Raw genomic sequence first — 22,934 nt, forward strand, 5'->3', positions numbered from 1 at the left:
ATTTTGTTATTCAACAAATAATTTTTGGAATGCCTTATATGTTCAGGCATAAAATAGTAACATTTGTTTAGCACTTTAAAAGACAACTAAGACACGATTTCAGGCCTGAAGGACCTCAGGGTCTAGAGGGAAGGCAAACATGCAAATAATTACAATGCAGTATTCCAAGTGCTAGAAATAGAGGTGTACCAGTGCAGGAATTCACAGAAGATAAAGCTCAGGCAAGGCTTCCCAGAAGAGATGACTATGCTGGAGTTGAGTCTAGGAATATGAACAGGGCTTCACTGAGCACACAAGGGAAAGACATGTATTCCAAGGAGAGTAAGAGCAGAAAACCCATGATGCCTGCTGACAACTCCAAGTATAGGAATCAGGTATGGCTGGAGGATGCTGCTGCAGGGGACTGATGGGAAATGAGGCAGGTAGGAAGGAGCCAAATCATAAAAGGCTTCAAATGATATTCCAAAGTGTTTGGACTTTATTCTTTATGTACTAGAGAGCCACTGATTTGTAAGTCAGAGAATAAAAAGTTTTAGAATAATTCCTCTAAGGGCAGAGGAATGAATGGGTTAGAAGGGCTAATACTGGAAGCGGTGATACCAAATGGATATAAGTGGGAAGGGAAGGAGTCAAGGATGGCCCAGGGTTTCTAGCACAAACGTACGGTGCACAGTAGCTCCATTAACACAAAGGAGTCCTACATGTGGCAGAGCAAACCAATGGGTAAAAATAGTGAACATTTCAAGTTTCATAACTCCATCAAGGGGAAGATGCTTAATAAACCATTGGCAAAAACGTGACTGCAGTACAGGAGAGAGGACTAAATTAGAGATATAGATTTAGGATATATATTTGGGAGTAATAATTTTTAAAACCAAGGAATATGCTTTTTAAAAGAAATAGAATTCCTCTGGACTTTTAAGCAATCTACTAATTAATAAAGACCTTTTCCTTACCTATAAAATTAATATATTTCCAAAATAATGTTTTCATGGCAAAACAAAATACAGCATGCTTCATCTTCTGAATAAACAAGCTGGTTTAATTTCTTGAATAAACATTACTCATACTTGACACTGAACAGAGTCCAAATTCACTGAAGGAGTTAAGAAATTTCTAAAATCCCAGGAGCAATAAACCTCACCAGAGAATTTAGTCAAGAGCTTATTATAAAGGACTAAAAGTCAATGTCATACCAAAATTTTAAATAACATCATGCATCCCTTTATTTAATAAATTATTTCAAAATCAGGTCACAATTGACAGACACACTATCTTGGGCAGACAGGAGAGAGTAGATAAGCAGGGAAAATTTCCTTTTCTCTACTGAAGCATGTCCACCAACTGTCATATTTGGAAAACAGCCAAAATGAGCACTTTATTTGCAAAAAGAACAGGAAACTCTTGAAATATTAGCAAAATGTGTGGTATATAAATGTGGAATGTAAAGAATTAAGATTCACATTTATGGATGTTTGGAAATAATGCTTCTAAGACATAGATTAAAAGCACAAGCCCATCCAAGGTAATAAGCTCTGAAAGCCAAAGGTAGAGCCCCTTGAATCCCTAGGGTAAGTGTCACCTTTATTTTCTAGTCTGTGACCATTTATCCAGGTTAAAGTTCCCATATACATTTCCAATACAGATATCTGGCCTCATAAGTATTTTACCTGAATCAACCACTTAAATTGCCTTGAGAAAACCATGGTCAAACCATGTCTCTTTCTCTTAACCTTCTTTTCTTTATGTTTCCTAACCTTACTATTCCTCTTTTGTCACAGAGTATTTTCTAGTTTCTGGCTACATGGTTTACCAGTGAGAGCTGACACAGCTGAGTTGCTGAAGGAGAAGAGCTGAACTATTAAGGAAGGAAATCAGAGAGAAAAGAGAGAGGGAACCTAGAAATGTTAACTAAAGAGGAAACAGGAAAACCTTAGACTTCTGAATCTGTATAAGTTTGTAACCCTAGGTTAATGTTCTCAATTCAGATCAGGACCCACAGTCGACTAAGAGTCACCAAGGGTTTTCTATATGGACTTCTCACTAATCTAAAATAAATACATATTTTTTTAAAACTGTAATGGTAGGAGTCTGGATAATGCCCAAAGCCAATAACCAGGGAAAAGAAAAGTGTAGGCATTCATTTTGAGTGACTTTACTATTTAGAAACTCCCTGGCAGTTACAACATTGCTCGCTACCAATGCCACTGTCACCTTGGATAAGGTGCCCAATTGTATCACACAGTATTCTTTTTTTTTTTTTTTAGATTTTATTTATTTATTTGACAGAGAGAGGCACAGCGAGAGAGAGAACACAAGCAGGGGGAGTAGGAGAGGTAGAAGCAGGCTTCCCGCCGAGCAGGGAGCCCGATGTGGAGCTCGATCCCAGGACCCTGAGATCATGACCTGAGCCGAAGGCAGATGCTTAATGACTGAGCCACCCAGGCGCCCCCAGTATTCTGGCTCTTTAAAGAAGTACCGGAAGCATGACAGAGAGGAAGTGAGAAAGGCAAACTGAAGACAGAGTTTGGGTATATTCTCTCAAGAAGTTCACAAAATAGTCAAGGTAATAAAATTTTTTCTGCATGCCCCTTTCCTAAGATTTTGTCCCCATCTTTCCCCCAACCATGAGGTTAAGCCCAAAGAGATTCAGCAGCTCCTATTACATGCTACATGACCCTGTCCCCCTGATCCCTGCTGCCTTGATTCCTGGTCTTTCCAACTCCTGGCAGTTCAACTTTTCCTTGATCAAATATATATACACACACATATACATACATACATACATACGTATAAATATATACATATGTATGTATGTATTTGTATAGTCCTATAAACCCCCATTTCAGTGTAAAGAGCAAGGAAGCAAGACTTCAGAGAAAGGTCACATCAGACATGGATCTTCCACCACTCCTTTCCTCAACTCCTTTCTATCACAGAAACAATATATGGATTATATTGCTGAGAAAATAGTATCTGCCAATTCAAGATTCAAGAGTTTTGGAAGGATTGAAGGGAATAGGAACAGGCAGAATAAATACTCTGTGTGGTCCCTTGTTCTGCTAATGAAGTCCACAAACTGCAAAGTGTAAACCCAAGGATTCCTTAAAAATAGAAAGCCAAGGGGCGCCTGGGTGGCTCAGTTGGTTAAGTGTCTGCCTTCGGCTCAGGTCATGATCCCAGGGTCCTGGGACTGAGCTCCACATCATCAGGCTCCCTGCTCCGCAGGAAGCCTGCTTCTCCTTCTGCCTCTGCCTGCCGCTACCCATGCTGGTGGTGCTCTCTCTCGCTCTCAAATAAATAAATAAAACCTTAAAAAAAAAAAAAAAGCCAAGCTACCAAAAGAAATACTGTGAAAAGGTCATACGTTATTAGACGTGCTACTGATAATAAGAAAAGGTTAAGAGGGTTAAAAAAAAACAAACAAACCATAAGCAATGATCTCTTTAGATTCCCAGACGTTACCTTGCACACTAAGTATGTTGTTTAAATCCAGGCCTGTTTGGCTCCCTTCTTGGGTAGTAAAGCTAAAATTCTGATCATCATTCCATTGAGCTTGTCTTCCCAGACCCAGAAAAGGAGAGCAGCAGCTGATAATACTGCCAGCTGCTTATTTTTTCCTGAATTTGGCATGAGAAGCCAAATGGTCTTTTAAAGTACAGAATATAACTGCAATGAATTATTTCTGCAATGTTCCCAAACTATTTTTTTCCAACTTTTTGCAAATAGGGAGGGTACTGTTCAGTGATATAAAATGCTTACTAAAGAGCTACCTGGAAATTTCTTTGCTCAGATTTATTTCTAGGAATTATGGATTCCTGGTGATAATTTAAAGTCTGGGAAATCCCCAGTATGAATTACTTATTGTCCTGGTTCATCTGGCACAATAAGCATTTTTATAAGACCTATGTAGATTTACCATATTTTAAAATACAGTTGGTCAATTTCCTGACATAATATTTTTATGACATCTTAAAAATCATAGTGGGGGGGGCTGCCTGGGTGGCTCAGTCGGTTACGCGTCTGCCTTCAGCTTAGGTCATGATCTCAGGGTCCTGGGATCGAGCCCCGCATCGGGCTCCCTGCTGAGGAGCTTCTCCCTCTCCTTCTGTGCTCTCTTTCTCTCTCTCAAATATATAATTTTAAAAAAAATCATAGTGGGAATAACATATAACAAGAAAAACCTACTTGCTGAAATCTTTATCAAATTCTGCAAACTCAACTTCCTCAGTGAATGACGGTTCTTATCTCAGAGCTTTTATAACTTTTTTTTTTTTGCATTATCATCATTTTACAAAAATTCTTGAGAATGCACTTCGCTGACAATTATGATACTTTCAGCTAAACAGAGCAAAAAATATGTAAAGACTTTCTCTCAATCTGGAGGCCTACTACATATCCATAACAAAATACATGAAAGAAAAAGCTCATTTAAAAAAAATGCAACGTGCTGACCAACCTATCAAATTACCATCATCTCTCCTCCAAAATGCAGGAAGAAATAGAGTCCAGAAGAACTGCCACACGGTACTCAAGCTTTGGTCATAATCTTCACGTTAGCTAGAATTCTTAATTGCCCATAACCCAATTTTCTTCCAACACAAGGGAACAGCTATTGCTGAGATTTTTTACCATTATCATCATTATCACAGATAAAAAGAAGAGCAGTATGTTACTCTTTTCTTCCCCTTCCTCTTCCACTCTCTTTCTTCTTTTCCTTCCTCCTATTTCCCTTCTCTTCCTGAACAATTCAGTCTCTAGGGATGCCTGGGTGGCTCAGTCAGTTAAGCTTCTGCCTTCGGCTCAGGTCATGATCCCGGGGTCCGGGGATCAAGTCCCGCATCAGGTTCCCTTCTCAGCAGGGAGCCTACTTCTCCCTCTGCCTGCCGCTCCCCCTGCTTGTGCGCATACTCTCCCTGACAAATAAATAAAATCTTTAAAAAAAATTTTTTAAATAAAAAAATAGGGGTGCCTGGGTGGCTCAGTCGGTAAGCGACTGCATTCAGCTCAGGTCATGATCTCAGGGTCCTGGGATCGAGCCCCACATCGGGCTCCCTGCTCTGTGGAAAGCCCGTTTCTCCCTCTCCCACTCCCCCTGCTTGTGTTCCTTCTCTCGCTGTCTCTCTGTCAAGTAAATAAATAAAATCTTTAAATTGTTTAAAAAAATTTTTTAAATAAAATAAAAAAATAATTCAGCCTCTAAAGCTATTAAGAAGGGCAGAAAAAAATAATCATCCACACCAGAAGGAAGAGGGAGGTTGCAGGGGCCTACAGTGAAGCTGACAGAGCCCAAGCCAAGGAAGGAGATATGCATATTGGGGGCAGCTGAGTATGGGGTGTCAGTACCAAGCAAGTTGGAAAGGGCATCCCTATAAAGGGGTGCATGATGTGAGAGGGTTAGAACCCCAGTAGGGTGAAAAGGGTATCCATGTGGTGGTGGCAGAGAGGAACATCTGAACATGGGGTGTCAAGAGTCCAAACAGGGTGAAGAGGGCATCCACGTGCAAGGGTGACCCAGTTCAGGGGGTTAGACCCCAAGCAAGATAAAAAGGGTATCCCTTTGTAGATGTGAACTGGCATAAAGAGTCAGAGACTGTAAATGGCAAGAAGGTATCAGTGTAGATCAGGCTAATGTGGGTAGCAGAGCCTGAGTTGGGTAATGAAGACACAGACTCAGGGGAGGGTATGGCAGTAGAGAGGTGGAGTGGTTGTATACAGGGGAATTTATCAAGTAAGTCTATGTACTAAAGAGAACAGAAGTCAAGTTTTTCACTATTGGAGCAAGAAGTTACAAATACAGGAAGGAAGAAACCAAAATGAATCCTGCCTGTGGAGTTGGACTGGAGTTAGACACATCATTGTAAACCCATGATTTTCAATAAATATAGGTAGATACAGATATAAATGCATATATTTCTGTGTATGAATATATTTTTTCACTAATGACCATACTTAATATCCAAATGTTAGCACCTACTTACCATTTTCCAATAAAAAGAACTTTGGCTTCTTAGAGAAATGGCTGATCCAGAACTGAGGCAGAGAAAGATGAGTCCTGGAACATTTTATGATGCCAAAATCAAGGAAATGCTCAAAGAATGACTCAGAAAAGCCAGACTTAAAGGACTTAAACTGGCTAAGTCTGGGACAATTTAAGCATCAAAAATTAACAATGACAGTAATACATTAAAACCCATGCAATAAAATAGCAAACCAGGAGTCCATACTTATATAAATAAAGTTTGATGAAGAATGGGATATTCAGATAATTAAGTATACCTCGCCACAAAATAGTTATTACAAAGGGGAAAAGTAATTATCTAAATAGAAGCCTGACAGACACTATCATAAACAAGTGATTAAAGTGAACATAATAAGCAACAGTACAAATCAAAATCACACGCCACCTCGAGGATGCGGAGAAAGGGGAACCCTCCTAACACTGTTGGTGGGAATGCAAGCTGGTGCAGCCACTCTGGAAAACAGTATGGACGTTCCTCAAAAAGCTGAAGATAGAGCTATCCTATGACCCAGCAATTGCACTACTGGGTATTTACCCCAACAATACAAATATAGTGATCCGAAAGGGTACGTGCACCCCGATGTTTATAGCAGCAATGTCCACAACAGCCAAACTATGGAAAGAGCCAAGATGTCCGTCAACAGATGAATGGATAAAGATGTGTATAGGATACACACACACACACACACACACACACACACACAATGGAATATTATGCAGCCATCAAAAAACACGAAATCTTGCCATTTGCAACGACGTGGATGGAACTAGAGGGTATTATGCTAGGCGAAATAAGTCAGAGAAAGACAAGTATCATATGATCTCACTGATATGAGAAATTCTTAATCTCAAGAAACAAACAGCATTGCTGGAGTGGTGGGGGGTGGGAGGGATGAGGTGGCTGGGTGATAGACATTGGGGAGGGTATGTGCTATGGTGAGTGCTGTGAATTGTGTAAGACTGATGAATCACAGACCTGTACCTCTGAAACAAATAATACATTATATGTTAAAAAAAAGAAGATAGTAGGAAGGGAAAAACGAAGGGGGGGGGGAATCAGAGGGGGAGACGAACCATGGGAGACTATGGACTCTAAGAAACAAACTGAGGGTTTTAGAGGGGAGTGGGGGGATGGGTTAGCCTGGTGATGGGTATTAAAGAGGGCACGTATTGAATGGAGCACTGGGTGTTATACGCAAACAATGAATCATGGAACACTACATCAAAAACTAATGATGTAATGTATGATGACTAACATAATAAAATAAAATTTAAAAAAAAAATCACACACCACCTGATAGGATGCAATGAAAAGAACACAGCATCCTTCTGTGATATTCCTGCCAAAGATGAGCACAATGTGAATCTAATCCTAAGAAAACACCAGACAAACCCAAATTGAGGGACATTTTACAAAATAACTAGCCTATCATCTTCAAAAAGTATCAAGATCATAAAAGTCAAGGAAAGACTGAGACACTCTTCCACACCAAAGAACATTAAGGAGGTGTGACAACAAAATATATATGATTTTGAACTGGATTCCAATGAAGCACATTATTGGGACAACTGCCAAAACCTGAATGGGGTCTAATGGTTGTAATGTAGCAATATTAATTTCCTGATTTTAGTAGTTATATTGTGGTTGTATAGGGAAATACCCTTGCTTTTAGGAAATACAAGCTAAAGTATCCTGAGGTGACAGGGCATCAGGTTGGCAACTTTCACATGGTTCGGAGAAAAAAAGTTATTTCAACTAAACTTCCAGCTTTTTCACAAGTATGTGATTATTTCAAAATCAAAATTATTTTTTTTTTAAAGTTCTAGCTCCAACCATTAAAGAATTACTTAAACCTGAGTCATGGTCAGATGCAGGTCATGTATTGATATATAATGGAAGATGGGAGCCAAATTTTGACACTGGACTGATCAAAAGAAAAAGCTGACTTTGTGAGCTTTTATACTCTATGAAATTAGATACTACTATATAGTGAGCTATCGTCTCATGTGTGTAACTTCTGCAAATTGCCTAGAGGGGAGAATCTATTTTCTATACTCCAAAGCACCATCACCATGCTGAATACATAGTACACACCCTCAAAATATTTGTCAACTAATAATGCTTTAAAAAGCATATAGGGGCGCCTGGGTGGCTCAGTCGTTAAGCGTCTGCCTTCGGCTCAGGTCATGGTCCCAGGTCCTGAGATCAAGCCCCACATTGGGTTCCCTGCTTAGCAGGAAGCCTGCTTCTCTCTCTCCCACTCCCCCTGCTTGTGTTCCCTCTTTCACTGTGTCTCTCTCTGTCAAATAAATAAAATCTTTAAAAAAAAAAAAAGCAAGATAAAGAAAATATCAATGATAAGCTTATTAGGAAACCATTAACCTTATAGATTATAGCACAGCATGCACAACTGTGGCAGAACACAATCTCTTTCTGCTCAAATTAGCTCTGTGAGAAATGTAGAAGATAACAAACTAATGCTAAATATCTGGTGACCAGTACTACTCCTAAAAGTAGGCAGAAAAAAGTAATCACTATCTGGGATCAGAGGAAGACTAAGCAAATATATCACCCCCAGTGGCCTGTCTTGTTGCCTACACCATTAAAGATTTAACTTAAGACAATATACCTAAAGAAGTTACCTATTAAAATGCAAATATCCCATAGTTCACATCAAATAAAGATACTCATGAAATTTATACAATTATTCCTTGCATAGCCATAATACCTCAGTAATAATAACAACAAAAGCACACATTTTGAGTCCCTTCTACGTCATAAGCCATGTGCTAGATATTTTATATAAATTTTCTTTAATCCTTACAACTCTACAAGATAGATATCATCCTCACTTCTAAATCAGGAGACTGAGGTCCAAAGAAGTTAAATAACTTGCCCTGGGCCAAATGTCCATTCAATGGCAGAGTTTTCATTCAAACTCAAGACTCTGACTTCTTCCATTACATTCTGTTGCTTCTTTCTACCATGCCATTTACTGTTCCTGAAAATGGAGACCTATGGCATGAGGGAATAAGATGCAATTTAGAAAACTTTTTATTTGTACAGGATAAAACTGAATGAGAATTCTGGGTTTCAGGTAAAAAAAAGACAAAGAATGTCTCAGAACAAGAAAGGAACAAAAAGGCTTAGCAAAGGGACAAAGGAGAACAAAAACAAGGGTTGAGAAGGTCCTAAGGACAAAGTGTCTGGTTGCCTGGTTTTTCTACAGAGCCTAACACTAGATTTGACAAGATCCTTGAGTTAATAATGAAATCAGTTAAAACTAAGAGCTCAGATTTATTGGCTTGAACAGATGAATCATAAAATTAAATGAAAACTACGGTGAATACTGTATTTTCCGCCTTTTCATGGGAGGGAAGAAATGGGGAGAAATAAATCACACCCATCTGGAGACTTGGCATGCATGGACAAATTATTAAACCACCTATGAAGACAACAGAAGTTAGATACCATTATGCACCCAAGAAATTTTGGATAAAACAGTTTCACCCTCTTTTAAAGTGAAAATGATGACTGACAAATATCCTAAAACACCTTCAATTATTTTAACACTAAATCCAGTTTATCACTCATATGCTATCAAGAAACAAATGTAAACAAAATACTGCCCATAATGTGAAAGTATATGATGAGCACAAATAAAAATAATTGAAAATTATGTATGAACTAAAATATGTTACTAGGTAATTTTGTAGAAAATGTACTTTCTATTTGCATACTGGAAACATATTGGTATTTTCATATTTTAACCCAGGATAAACATTGATCCCCATGGAACAAGGAAGCAATATGGCACAATAAAAAGATATTTAGGGATCAGAAAGACCTGAATTGAATCTTGATGCTGTCACTTACTAGCTTTGTAAGTGGGTAAGTTATTCAATTTTTCTGCTCTTTTACCCCATATATAAATATGAGGCTAATAATAAATATCTTTCAGGACTGTTGTGAAGACTGGATATAAAGCATGTAAAACAACTGGCATAATATTTGGGGCATTAATAATACTAGCAATTCCACTTCTAGAAATATATCCTAAGAATATAATTTTTGAAAAAGGTTGTTTGTATGACAATGTTCATCATAATACTACTATACTACTTATAATAATAAATAAAATAAACATCATCCAAGTATCTACATTAAAAGAATATTTAAATAAAGGTATATACACCAGATCAGTGGTTCTCACACTTCAGTGTATATAACAATTACCTAGGGAAGCTTATGAAATGCATATTCCCAAAACTTTTACTCAGAAATTCTAACCCAGTAGGTCCAAGGTGAGACCAGGAAACTCCTACATTTAACAAACAACCACAGGCTTGATTCTGATATAGGAGATCTATGAAAATTCTGCATTAAATGGAATATTTTTCAAGATTTTATTTATTTGAGAGAGTAGACAGAGAGAGACAGAACATGAGCAGGGGTGAGGGACAAGGGAGAGGAACAAGCAGACTCCCCGCTGAGTAGGAAGACTGATGCAGAGCTCCATCCCAGGACCCTGAGATCATGACCCAAGCCAAAGGCAGACACTTAACCAACTGAGCCACCCAGGCACACCTAAATGAGATATTTTAAGATGCCATTAAAAATATGATTATGAAGGCTTTGTAATAACACTGAAAAAGTTTATAATATACCATTAAGTGGAAAATTCAGGATTCAAAATGTATGCTTTATCTAATAACAATTACACTAGCTCTTTCCCATCTTGCAAGATGGCAGGTGAAAAAGCTGAGAAGCCAGATACTAAGGAGAAGAAACGTGAAGCTAAGAAGGCTGATGCCGGTGGCAAGGCTAAGAAGGGTAACCCCAAGGCTAAAACGCCAAAGAAGGGGAAGCCCCACTGCAGCCGAAACCCTGTCCTTGTCAGAGGAATCAGCAGATACTCCCGATCGGCTATGTATTCCAGAAAGGCCATGTACAAGAGGAAGTATTCGACAGCTAAATCCAGGGTTGAAAAGAAACAGAAGGAGAGGGGCGCCTGGGTGGCTCAGTTGTTAAGCGTCTGCCTTCGGCTCAGGTCATGATCTCAGGGTCCTGGGATCAAGCCCCACATCAGGCTCCCTGCTCGGCGGGAAGCCTGCTTCTCCCTCTCCCACTCCCCCTGCTTGTGTTCCCTCTCTCGCTCTGCCTCTCTCTGTCAAATAAATAAATAAAATCTTTAAAAAAAAAAAAAAAAAAAAAAGGAGGAGAAAGTTCTTGCTACTGTCACAAAAACCAGTTGGTGGTGACAAGAACGGCGGTACCCGAGTGGTTAAACTTCGAAAAATGCCTAGGTATTACCCTACTGAAGATGTGCCTCGAAAGCTGTTAAGCCACGGCAAAAAACCTTTCAGTCAGCACGTGAGAAAGCTGCGAGCTAGTATCACTCCCGGGACCATTTTGGTCATCCTCACTGGGCGCTACAGAGGCAAGAGGGTAGTTTTCCTGAAGCAACTGAGCAGTGGCTTGCTACTTGTGACCGGACCTCTGTCCTTCAATTGAGTTCCTCTGTGTAGAACACACCAGAAATTCATCATTGCTACTTCTACCAAAATTGATATCAGCAGTGTGAAAATCCCCAAACATCTCACTGATGCTTACTTCAGGAAGAAGCTGTGTAAGCCCAGACACCAGGAGGGTGAGATCTTCGACACCGAGAAAGAGAAATACGAGATTACAGAGCAGCGCAAGGTTGATCAGAAAGTTGTGGACTCTCAAATTCTGCCAAAAATCAAAGCTGTTCCTCAGCTTCAGGGCTACCTCCGCTCTGTGTTTTCTCTCACAAATGGAGTTTACCCTCACAAATTGGTGTTCTAAATTTCTTACAAAGAACATAATTAAATAACTGATCCATTAAAAAAAAAAATACACTAAACATACATAGGAACAAATGGGTCTTAGCAATAGAATTAGGGGTGATTTTTTTCATCTTTTACCTAATTATTCGAAGGAGTCATGTTATCATCATAAATGAATAAGTAACATATCAAAAATTAGAGGGGGAAAAAAAGTCAATGGATCACCATGCTCTTCAGGATTAAGTTAAAACTCCTTAGGATAGCACACAAGTCCTTCAATCTCCAGACTTGCCTCTTACCCATGTTCTATACCAAACTACTTATAATACTCCAAATTATAACCTACATTTTCACATACTATTATTGAATATATTATTCCTTTTCCAGAAAAGCCCTTCCCTTAAACGGTCAGCCTGGCAAACTCCCATTCATCCAATAAAATTCAAGACACACCTCTTCTCTGAAGTTTCCCTTGACTACTCCTCCTAGATAGAATTAAGGAAGACTTCTTGCTCTTCACATTCCTGTTGCATTATTTGGTACTTCCATTACAGTAAATATCACACTGTACTTTAACTCTTTGTTGACATACCTGTTCCACTATTCTACAAATACTTGGGGTTAGGTAGAGATGATCTCATTCAATTTTAGAATCCACAAGGTACTCAAGAAATATTTGTGAAAATAATGAGAGATCATTCTTTGTTATCATTGTTCTTGGATGTCAGTTCCCTATGAAATCCTGACTGAGCTGTTGGGTTAGTTGGAGAGTGGCTGCTTCACTGATTAATAAGACTTGGTCTAAATATACCCAAATATATAGCATAAAACATACCAGTGGAAAAACTTATATGAATACTTTAACCATTATTCATAATTCCTCACCTTCTCTGATTATGTCTTCAAAGCTTCTATCAAACTTCAGAGTGACAGATCACTCTGGTCACTAGCCAAAGCAAATAAACAGGAAGCAACTCTGTCCTAGAGTACCCCACTGCTAGAATTCACCGTGCCAAAGAACATCTCTGCATAATTCCTGCTGCTCCTCCCAAACACACTCCCACTCACTCCCATGTCCCATACTAACAGTAAAATAGTTATACAAAATAGGGATAATTCTGTAAGTAAATGCAGCAGTTTTTTAGTATATTCAAAACATAAGATACTATATTTAGCATATTTATATGGTACATAAAACATTTTAAATGCAGATTAGTAACTAGAGGTACCAAACAAGGACTCAAAATGGTTAAATAGTAATTTAGGCCAAAAAAAAGAAAAGAAAAAAAAGAAAAGTTTAATGAGGAAGAATGAAATTGGGATCCTGGGGTCATAACTTCAAATGCCTTTCCGGTACAGTAAAACATTTATGGAATAACCTAGGTACTGAAGTTTTAAATAACAAGAAAATGCATTTAAAAGAATTTAAATCTCAAACCGCATTAGATGTCAAAGCTCATATACAATTCTATTCCATATACTTGTCATCTGTGATTATATAATAAATACGTACATCTAAGGAATAACTTCTGGAATAGGCAAACAACATACCACAAGCTGATATCTAAGACGGGTGTGTTACTATACTAGATATCAATAAAAAGTTCTAGGGATGAAATAAATAGCAAAAAGAAAAGGCTTTTCCAGCACCAACCCTATGCCATCCCATTTCTCATGTCTCCAGTCAAATCCCTTTCTCTTTTGACAGCATCAGCCTCATAAGAAGTAAAAATAAATGACCACCTTTAACCAACCCCTCTTGCAAATCTGGCAAAATTCACTCCATCAGCTCTGCTAACAAGAGCTCCAAAGCATTACTATTTGGGCCTAAAGTTTTGTTTGCTCTTTAAGTGAAAATACTAAAAGAATTTCCTCTTCCTAAAAGCCTCTCCCAATCAATCACACTTCAACTCCCACAAATAGTAGTATTTGGAGGTAGGGTAAAGTTAGGTAAGTTATAAGAGCAGCGATCCATGAAGTTAGAGGAGAAATTAACACTGAGGTAGGCAGGAAACTAGACATGAGGAATGCAAACTCTGTAAACTCTTTCATTTTGAAGGTCCAATATTTGTTCTTCCTTTTTTAATTTTATTTTATTATGTTAGTCACCATACATCATTAGTTTTTGATGTAGTGATCCATGATTCATTGTTTGTGTATAATACCCAGTGCTCCATGCAGTACATGCCCTCTTTAATACCCATCACCGGGCAAACCCATCCCCCCCCCCCCCCGCCCTCCCCTCTAAAACCCTCAGTTTGTTTCTCAGAGTCTATAGTCTCTCATGGTTCATCTCTCCCTCCGATTTCTCCCCCTTCATTTTTCCCTTCCTTCTCCTAATGTCCTCCATGCTATTCCTTATGTTCCACAAATAAGTGAAACCATATGATAATTGACTTTCTCTGCTTGACTTATTTCACTTAGCATAATCTCCTCCAGGCCCATCCATGTTGATGTAAAAGTTGGATATTCATCCTTTCTGATGGCTGAATAATATTCCATTGTATACATGGACCACATCTTCTTTATCCATTCATCTGTTGAAGGGCATCTTGGCTCTTTCCACAGTCTGGCTATTGTGGACACTGCTGCTATGAACATTGGGATGCATATGGCCCTTCTTTTCACTACATCTGTGTCTTTGGGGTAAATACCCAGTAGTGCAATTGCTGGGTCATGGGGTAGCTCTATTTTTAATTTTCTGAGGCACCTCCACACTGTTTTCCAAAGTGGCTGTACCAATTCGCATTCCCACCAACAGTGTAAGAGGGTTCCCCTTTCTCCACAACCTGTCCAACATTTGTTGTTTCTTGCCTTGTCAATTTTTGCCATTCTAACTGGTGTAAGGTGGTATCTCAGTGTGGTTTTGATTTGAATTTCCCTGATGGCTAATGATAATGTTCTTCTTAATCTATGTCTCACTACACAGCCCTTCCCAATTCTACTCCTCACATAAAATCGGTTTCCCCTTAGGAGAGGGACAACTGGCACAAAAACTAGAGCCAGGCTGACTTGTAGCAATTAAAATGGAGAAGAGGCTTTCTTTGAAGAAAAAAGAGATCTGGGTAGGAAGGGTTAAAGGGAATGTGGTATGGGGAACAGAAATACCAAGCAGGCTGCAAGAAATTAGGTTGGCTGTTTATGCCCACATCTATCAGTCAAGATTTGATTCAATTTGATCAAAGCATGGTGACAAGTCTAGGCCAACTGTCTCAGTTCACTTAACTAGAAGTAATTAACCACTTTAAATAAAGCTGCTCTCACAAGACAGTAGAAGCCAAATAACTCTACAACTGAATCAAAGTTCCATTTTTACAGACAAATTCATGAAGACACACTGTTAAATAAGGAAGCACTATCTCTAAGAAACAGATTCAGAGATGAACACTCTTTGGAGACTGCAGAAGAGACTGACAAAAACAAAATTTATCCTCTGACCATATATTCTGATCCACACTCAAAACTCACACAACTTCATGCCGTACCCAGGTTTAACACAAACACAGAATTCACTTCCCGTCCTACAGATGCAAAGGAAGAAAACTGGACTCTAAGAAAAATTCCTAGATCTGTGTTACAGAGGAAAATTCACTGAGTTTTCAACGGGCATTGTGCCTCCTGCCATATGGTGTACCTGACCATATCATCACATACATGAGAAAGAAATGGAACACAGATGAGTCTTCTGTGTAAATTCCTGCTTTTTAAAATATAAAATATTCTATGATGAATCAAAACTCATCATATTTTAATTAACTAAAACTATGCTGCAATATGTTCAAAATGGAACCAAAGACACACTAAAATGCATTAAATGTTAAATAACTTCAGGTTCTGTAGGCTAAAATTAGTTTTTTCTAACCCTTGATTTGAATTATAGTCAGCTTCCATTTCCAGTTAAATACTCAGGATGAATGTTCTATAATAGGCTCCTCGAAAGAATTTTCCAAAATTACATCAAATACATAACTAAATCATTTTAGTATACAACTGAACAAATCAAATTGTGTTTACTGTCACCTGAGAGGTTAAACTGCTAAAGTCAATAGGGGCAATGCTGAATATTGTAAGCTTCTGCATTAATGTCAGTGAAGATCTGTTCCACCCTTCCATCAACTGTAAGAAACCACTGAGAGGGCGCCTGGGTGGCTCAGATGGTTAAGCATCTGCCTTCGGCTCAGGTCATGATCTCAGGGTCCTGGGATCGAGTCCCGCATCGGGCTCCCTGCTCCTTGGGAGCCTGCTTCTCCCTCTGCCTCTCTCTCTCTCTCATGAATAAATAAATAAAATCTTTAAAAAAAAAAAGAAACCACTGAGATACACTAGGAATTAGGTAATGTAGGAATGGACAGAGTGAGTAGTAGTCACTGGCTGGTTGTCCTAATTCCCTACTACACATCAGTCTCCCTGTTTTGAAGAGGGAGCTGAAAAGCTAGCTTAGTAGAGAAAGAGGTCAATAACAAAATTCCCTCTCCTCTCTTCACTCCCCATCACGCAGCTGGCACTGTTCACTCTGGCAGACACAGCTCCCTGAACATAATGGTGCAATCACCGCTTCAAACATCATTACTAGCTAAAATAGATAACCCACTTGCAACTTGACTATTTTTATAGATATAACATTTTCATTACAGTTTAAATGCTCTATTTGTGATTTATTCCATTTAACCAATGCAGTTTCCCTGAAAGTGAGTACCTTATCAGAGTCCCAATAGCCACAATTACCCAAATAGTCGTGAAAATTACACTTCCGAGGTGCCTCTTACCTCCTTGTACCCATCACCAAAAACTTCATGAACTGAATCCTAAATCTGAAAAATTTGTAAACTCTCTGGTTTGTATGTCTTTGGTGACTAGAGACTATTTTCCCCTACTTCTTACAGATCTACTTTTTCACATGGGGGTCTTGAGAACTGGATTCTTTATGTTCAACAAAAGTTTACTAAATATGCTTTACCTGTGATCCTTTGAGTCATGAAGAAAAGTAAATTTGAGACATAAAACTTTTTATTGCTTTATTAAAATACAAATAATTCTTAATCTAGACTCACTAAGAAATGATTCAATATACAATCTAAATAGGAATTATTTTTGTTTAGATTAAAAGGTAGTTATGTCAAAGGAAGACACTTGAAAAGGTTTGCAGCTGTCTCATGAAAGATGTTAAATAAAATGAAACTTCACATACAGTGTGGAGCGAGAAAAGGAAGGAGGTAATTCGAGTACTCTGGTGAGCTCTAAGGAGCTCAGATTTCTTTAAAGACAAAAGGGGTGGATGAGAGAGAGGTATAACTGAAGACAAACACAAAAAAGCATTTACCTGGGAAAATGTTAATGTCCCTTTCAACTAAGTTTGAAAAAGAGAAGTATAAAAAGTTCACTTCTATAACAGATAATGTAAACTTAAGCTCTGACAGACCACAAGAGAATTTCCTGTGACATCTAACAATGCCAAGAATTTGATTCTTCCCAACTTCTATTTTGCTTCTATCATCTCTAGTGAGAATCATTTTCAAACCAAAAAGTATAAACAAATGATGTTGGGAGATTATTGAAATTTCAAAAAGGCAGAGATCATAACAGACATTTTAAATGAACGTAAGTATTCAGACCCAGAAGAATTAGGTACAAGGGGGAAGAAGGAATTTGCATCAGTACTAGGCATCATCAACACTTCACTACTGTAAACAAGCTATAATAAAGTAGCCTGATTTGGGTGGAATTTATAGAGTTACTACTAGAAATAGATCAAAGGAATGCCATAAACAGGACACAGCATGAATTCAGAAGGGCAATGGATAAAATACCTCATAATATTCTCATAGGTATATTAGAAGTAGCTGAATGAAAGTTCTATTAAGTGGCTTCAATGCTGGTAGAAATACCATGTGTAAAGTTTGCTGCTTTTAAATTTATAGTAAGCTAAAGAAAGGTTCTTTAGGGATTATATCATCATGTGTTGAATTCCAATTATAGAAAACATGCTTATTAAATCTACAGATGATGCAAAGTTACTATGCTGGAAGATAGACTCAAGAATCAAAAAGATCTAAATAGATTATAAATATAGGCTAAAACAAGGAAGATATAATGTAATAGGACTAACTTAAGTTCAATCAACACTTTTACAAGAATGATAGGGAAACCACTGCTTCACAAGTCACTGAAAAAAATACGTGGAAGTTTTAAGTATCTGCTCAGTGTGAGCCAATGTCATTATATACCTCAGTAAAACTGGCCTGTATTAAGGTTTGTCTTAAATCAATAATAAAAAGATAATAATTTCATTGTATGATGTTTTAAATAGCTGGTATTTTGATTACATAATACATCTTCATTTTAGAATACTGAAAAATGTAGATAGCAAAAATAAAATAAAGATCACCCACAATTCTACCACTCAAAGATGAATACTACTTTTTACATTTCAGTGTTTATCATACCGGACTTCTTAATGCACATTATAAATTTTCACACACACTTATTTTTTCTTTAAAAAAAAAAAAAAGCATCATGCTACAAATGCTATTTTGTAACCTGTTTTTTTTTGTTGTTGTTGTTGTTTTAATTCAACAGTATATCAAGTCCCAGTATATTTACTCTGGTCAACTGATATTTGGTGCATTTTGTTCATTTCTGCTCACCACCTTTACGAGAGTCATTGCAGAATTTGAGAATATGCAAAGAAGTAAAAAGAGAATAGTGAAAAGTATGAAAATCTAACTTCACCTACACTCCATTGCCAACTAGTACCAACTGCTGGAAATTACAGGGAGGAGGATTTCAACTCGATATAAGAATAACTTTTTTTAATAATTAGAGCTGTCCAAAAAAATGGAATGGATCTAGTCATTTAAGGATTTTACAAGGCTAGAATAACTAACTGGTAAAGGGTGTTACAGGTAATTCCTCTAGGTCAGAAGTTGAATAAAAGGCCCCATTTTATTTGCACACTCTGTAATTCTAATGGAAATTCTACTAAAGAAATTTACTCCATGTCCAATATGAAACAAATCTTTAGTAATCAAGACCTTAAGAAATAGAGTCAAGTGCTTTAAAGCTGCAAGAGAAATAATAACACTAATGATAAACACCAATGTGCTAAATGCTTTGCATTCATTTCTATTTCACTTAATTCTTACAACTATATAATAGGTACTATTATTATTCCCATTTTATAGAACAGGACAGTGAGGCTTAGATTTTTATATTTATTGAAGGTCATTCTTACTGTTGCTGAAAATGCAGTGTCACCCAAGCATACCTGATTCCCCATCAGGTAGCTACTGCTCACTTAGTAGGCAATTATGTCATCAAAAGCATCTTCAGAAAAGTTCTTATCTAGTGATCCCTCAAAAGGCTGTCATGAGATTTTTGTTGTTGTTGTAATTAGGAAAAGAATTAAGGATTTTTAAGTCAAATTATTCATAGCAAAAAAAGAGGCTAAGCCAGTATCTTAAATTTTCATGAATCAAACAGATTCAATGAATAAGACTTAAGATGCGGAAAAGCAAATTTAAATCACATAACTTCAGATCTTTGCCATTACTAATTAAGTGACCTTGGGCAAATCCTTAATCTTCCTAACTCTACAGTCCCCTGAAATGAGGCTCAGCCAGTTAAAGCTGATACAAGAATTGAATGAGATGATATACATAATAGCACAGGATGTGACACGATTATTACACAACACAAGTAATAAAGGCAGGGAGGAGGTAGTGGCAAATCTATTCTGTAATTCGTTCCAAAGTATTTAAAAATGCCCAAGTATCATTATGTTTGAAGAGGAAGAGGCCACATTTCCATCATTCTGTAAATAAATTTCTGATGACAATCATTTGTGAAAAAAGTAACAACTAAATTAAATGTGCCTTCTTAGGAATTTCATTTTATGCAATGGATCACCCAAAGAATACAATTTCAACCCTCATTTTCTTCAAAGACATTGCTTTAGTTGTTTATTCAGTATGAGATAGATTCAAGTTTAAAGGTTATTGGTTTTGATTTTGACTTTTACAACTTCAAACTACGCCAATGAACCCATGTTTTTTAGTTTTGTTCTCAAGGCACATTTCTGTTTTAGAGCTACCACTCTTACCTCTGGAAAAAACAGCAAAAGGGAAAACCTCTTATTCAAGAAGTATGTTGTGGGTTACAATTTTGAAATTTTATCTTATTTAATTCCTAAAATTTGCCATCTATTCTTTTTTTAAATGGCACAACTGAGAAAGTATTTAAAAGATGTTTACCCCATCGCTTCTCGGCCTTTTGGCTAAGATCAAGTGTAGTATCTGTTCTTATCAGTTTAAAAGATGTTTACCTTTAACTTCTATCAAAAAGATAGGCTTTTTAAAATACCATTTATCTCAATAAAATTTACTGAAGTTCTCACTGTTCTCAAAGAATTCCTTAGTGTTTTTCCAAAAGAATTGATTACTTAGAAACCTCTTTCAGAATATATGTTTCTGGCCATAATCATTCTTACAACTAATTCAATCAACTAGTAAACATATTTATTTTATCTGCAACTTTAAAGCCATAACCAGATAAACGGCTTTTATATAAATTGGCAATTATTAGAGCTATAATCTGAAATATGTCCACACTGTCTACTCGCATTTTAAAGTGAAAATTACTTAACAAGAGAGTACACACAAGAGTCATCACTTCTAAGATCAACAAAAAAAAGTCCCATAATTCATTGATCTGAACTATCATTCCAATAAAATGTCACTATTAACAAGTATAGATGATCACATATGGAGCTTTTTAAAATCCCATCAACTATTTGCCAACTAAATTCATTTCACTCTAATACAGATGTTTTCATTTTCCTTATTAGCCAGTATTGTAATTAACTGCACCGCCTGACCACTATAACATATAAGAACCTGAGTAAAGGACACAATGTTATCATCCAGCAGCCAGCAGTCTGTATTAAACTTGACAAAACCAAAGAGTTTTTAAAAGCCAAGAAAATCACTTGGATTTTTTAAAATTTTTACAAGTACAGTTGGGTTGCTTAAGAGATATTTTAGGGTGAAGATATTAATGATAATTGATGCTTCCAAAAATATCCAGGGCAAAGTGAATAGCCATAATTTTATGAACTAAAGAGCTTTCCTTGCATTTTACCTAGTGAATATTCTTCAGGCTTCTTCCCTCTTAACTTATTTAATTTGTCCATCAATTCAACTTTTAAGTTCATAGTTTTTCAAATATGCAAATCAACCCAGCTATTTCTAAGGTACTGCCTGCTGAATAAAGACCTTGACATTTTTTTAAATGTCATCTCAGTCTCCAAGCAATATTAGTCTCACCCGCAACATCTTCATATTAAAAGGCCTCTACTACATTCCATATACACTATCCCAATCCCGACCTGACATCCGTCATCCTACTAACCAAGTTTCACTCTATGTCCAGGTAACTGGAAGTACTGCCTCACCTGTCTCATCAAGTTTTACACACACCCTGTACTGGTGACCTCTCATCAGAAGGTTCGCTCACTTCAATTTGTGGGATCATAACCCACAGCACAGCAAATGCCTTCTGCAAGAGAAGGTAGCAGCACCCAAAGGCTGTTGCTTTTTGCAGGGTAATTGCATGCACGCAATAGCTTCTCTACCAATTTCATTCAAATAGACAAAAAAAGCTGGGTTCGACACTAAAAATACATTATAAATACTGGTGAAAAGCGAGTGGAACACCGATTTTCTTCCAGCAACCCCAGTACATGTACAAGTTCTGCACCACAGCTCAGAAAAAGTAGCTACTGACGCATTGATGGAAGGCTATTTTCAAATTACTCAAAGAATCTAAGGCATCAATCTGACTGGGAGCCTCATGCCTCCTCTCCACACACACAGTCTGTTTTCCTGCCTAATTTAAGAATGAATCGCTGGCAGCCACCAGGTGCAATAACCATGAGGAGGAGAATGGATCTATCACAATGCAAAACGAGGTATGCAATCCCAGAGCTGGTTCCCGTCCTTACCTTAGCAGATTAGACAGGGGCAAGGGTCCAGATCCACCGCCCAGGATCCCTCCTTTCCTGCCAGACAGGAGTTTCTCCACCAGAGCCACATTTCCAGTGCGGGCAGCTTCCAGCAGCTCCTGGTCCTTCCCCATAGTCTTTCACCGGCTCCCTCACAGAGTCCTTCCCCCGCCCCCCCCCGTCCTCCTCCCCGCCCACCCCCACTCCCCAAAATCCAGGGCCCTCCCCGCCCCACCCTAAAATAATGCAAGAGCTTCAGCACGAAGAGATTCCTGCAGCCCCAAGCCGGGAACACCACTCTCCTCCTCTTCAGGGCGCAGCTTTTACAATGGGGATCAGACCATGTCTAGGAAGAGGGGCTGGCCGAGCGGGGAGCCGCGATGCGCCCCCACAGCCACTCCCCTGAATTCCCGAGGCCTCGTTCCCGCGGGTGGGGCGTGAGGGGGTGCTTTTTAAAGAGAGCGAGGAGGATGCTGAGGACTAAGGAAGTCGCAGGAAGAGGAGGCGGAGGCAGTCCTCGCCGGAGCCGGGGCGCAACGAACAACCGCCGCGGCGGCGGCCCGCGCACCCTCGTGCCCGGGTCCGGCTCTCTCGAGCTTCCGCGGCCGGCGGGCTCGGCGGTTAGGCGGCGGCGTCCGCGGCCCGCGACGGAGAGTAGCGCGGCGGCGGCGGCTCGGGTGGCCCTGGTCCACGCCGAGGCAGGGCGGTGCGGACGAGCCGCGGCGGGCGCGTGCCGAGGGCGGCGGCGACGGTGGCGACGGCGGCGGCGGCGCAGGGGCTGAGGCAGGGCGGGCGGGAGGACGCCCGGGTCCGCCTGTGGCGGCTCTGAGGCCTGGCGCGCGTGGCGGCCGGCGTGCGGGGGGCGTGTGCGCGCGGGCAGGTGCGGCCAGTGGGTCGGTCCGGAGTCGGGCTGGGGGGAGGGGGCCGGCCCGGATTGGGGGCGGGGCGCCGGGAAGATATTATCTTCGTTTTCGTGGGCGGGGACCCTCCCTCCTCTCTCCTCCCCCCTCCCTCCTCCCCCCTCCCTCCTCCCTCCTCCAGTCTCCTTGGGAGAGGTTTAACCGTGTGAGGACTGGAGTTCTCCCGGCTGCCGTGACCCCTCGT

General features: G+C 39.1%; 1 protein-coding gene and 2 pseudogenes across 5 annotated transcripts in view; 2 read left to right on the plus strand and 1 right to left on the minus strand.

Moving 5' to 3' along the window:
- ANKS1B (ankyrin repeat and sterile alpha motif domain containing 1B) overlaps positions 1 to 21,994 on the minus strand; it is a 1,091,613-nt gene extending 1,069,619 nt beyond the window's left edge. For all 5 annotated transcript variants that reach the window (XM_078076455.1, XM_078076454.1, XM_078076453.1 and 2 more), the window contains exon 1: positions 21,831 to 21,994. In XM_078076455.1, the coding sequence (XP_077932581.1) occupies positions 21,831 to 21,964 (134 nt within the window). In that variant the 5' untranslated portion in view covers positions 21,965 to 21,994. The remainder of the gene's footprint in view (positions 1 to 21,830) is intronic.
- Positions 10,769 to 11,910, plus strand: LOC118531818 (large ribosomal subunit protein eL6-like; annotated as a pseudogene).
- On the plus strand, positions 20,086 to 20,196 carry LOC118531825 (U2 spliceosomal RNA; annotated as a pseudogene).
- Positions 21,995 to 22,934: the final 940 nt, after the last annotated feature.

Source organism: Halichoerus grypus, chromosome 6 (assembly GCF_964656455.1).
Source record: "Halichoerus grypus chromosome 6, mHalGry1.hap1.1, whole genome shotgun sequence".
NCBI classification, from domain to species: Eukaryota; Metazoa; Chordata; class Mammalia; order Carnivora; family Phocidae; genus Halichoerus; species Halichoerus grypus.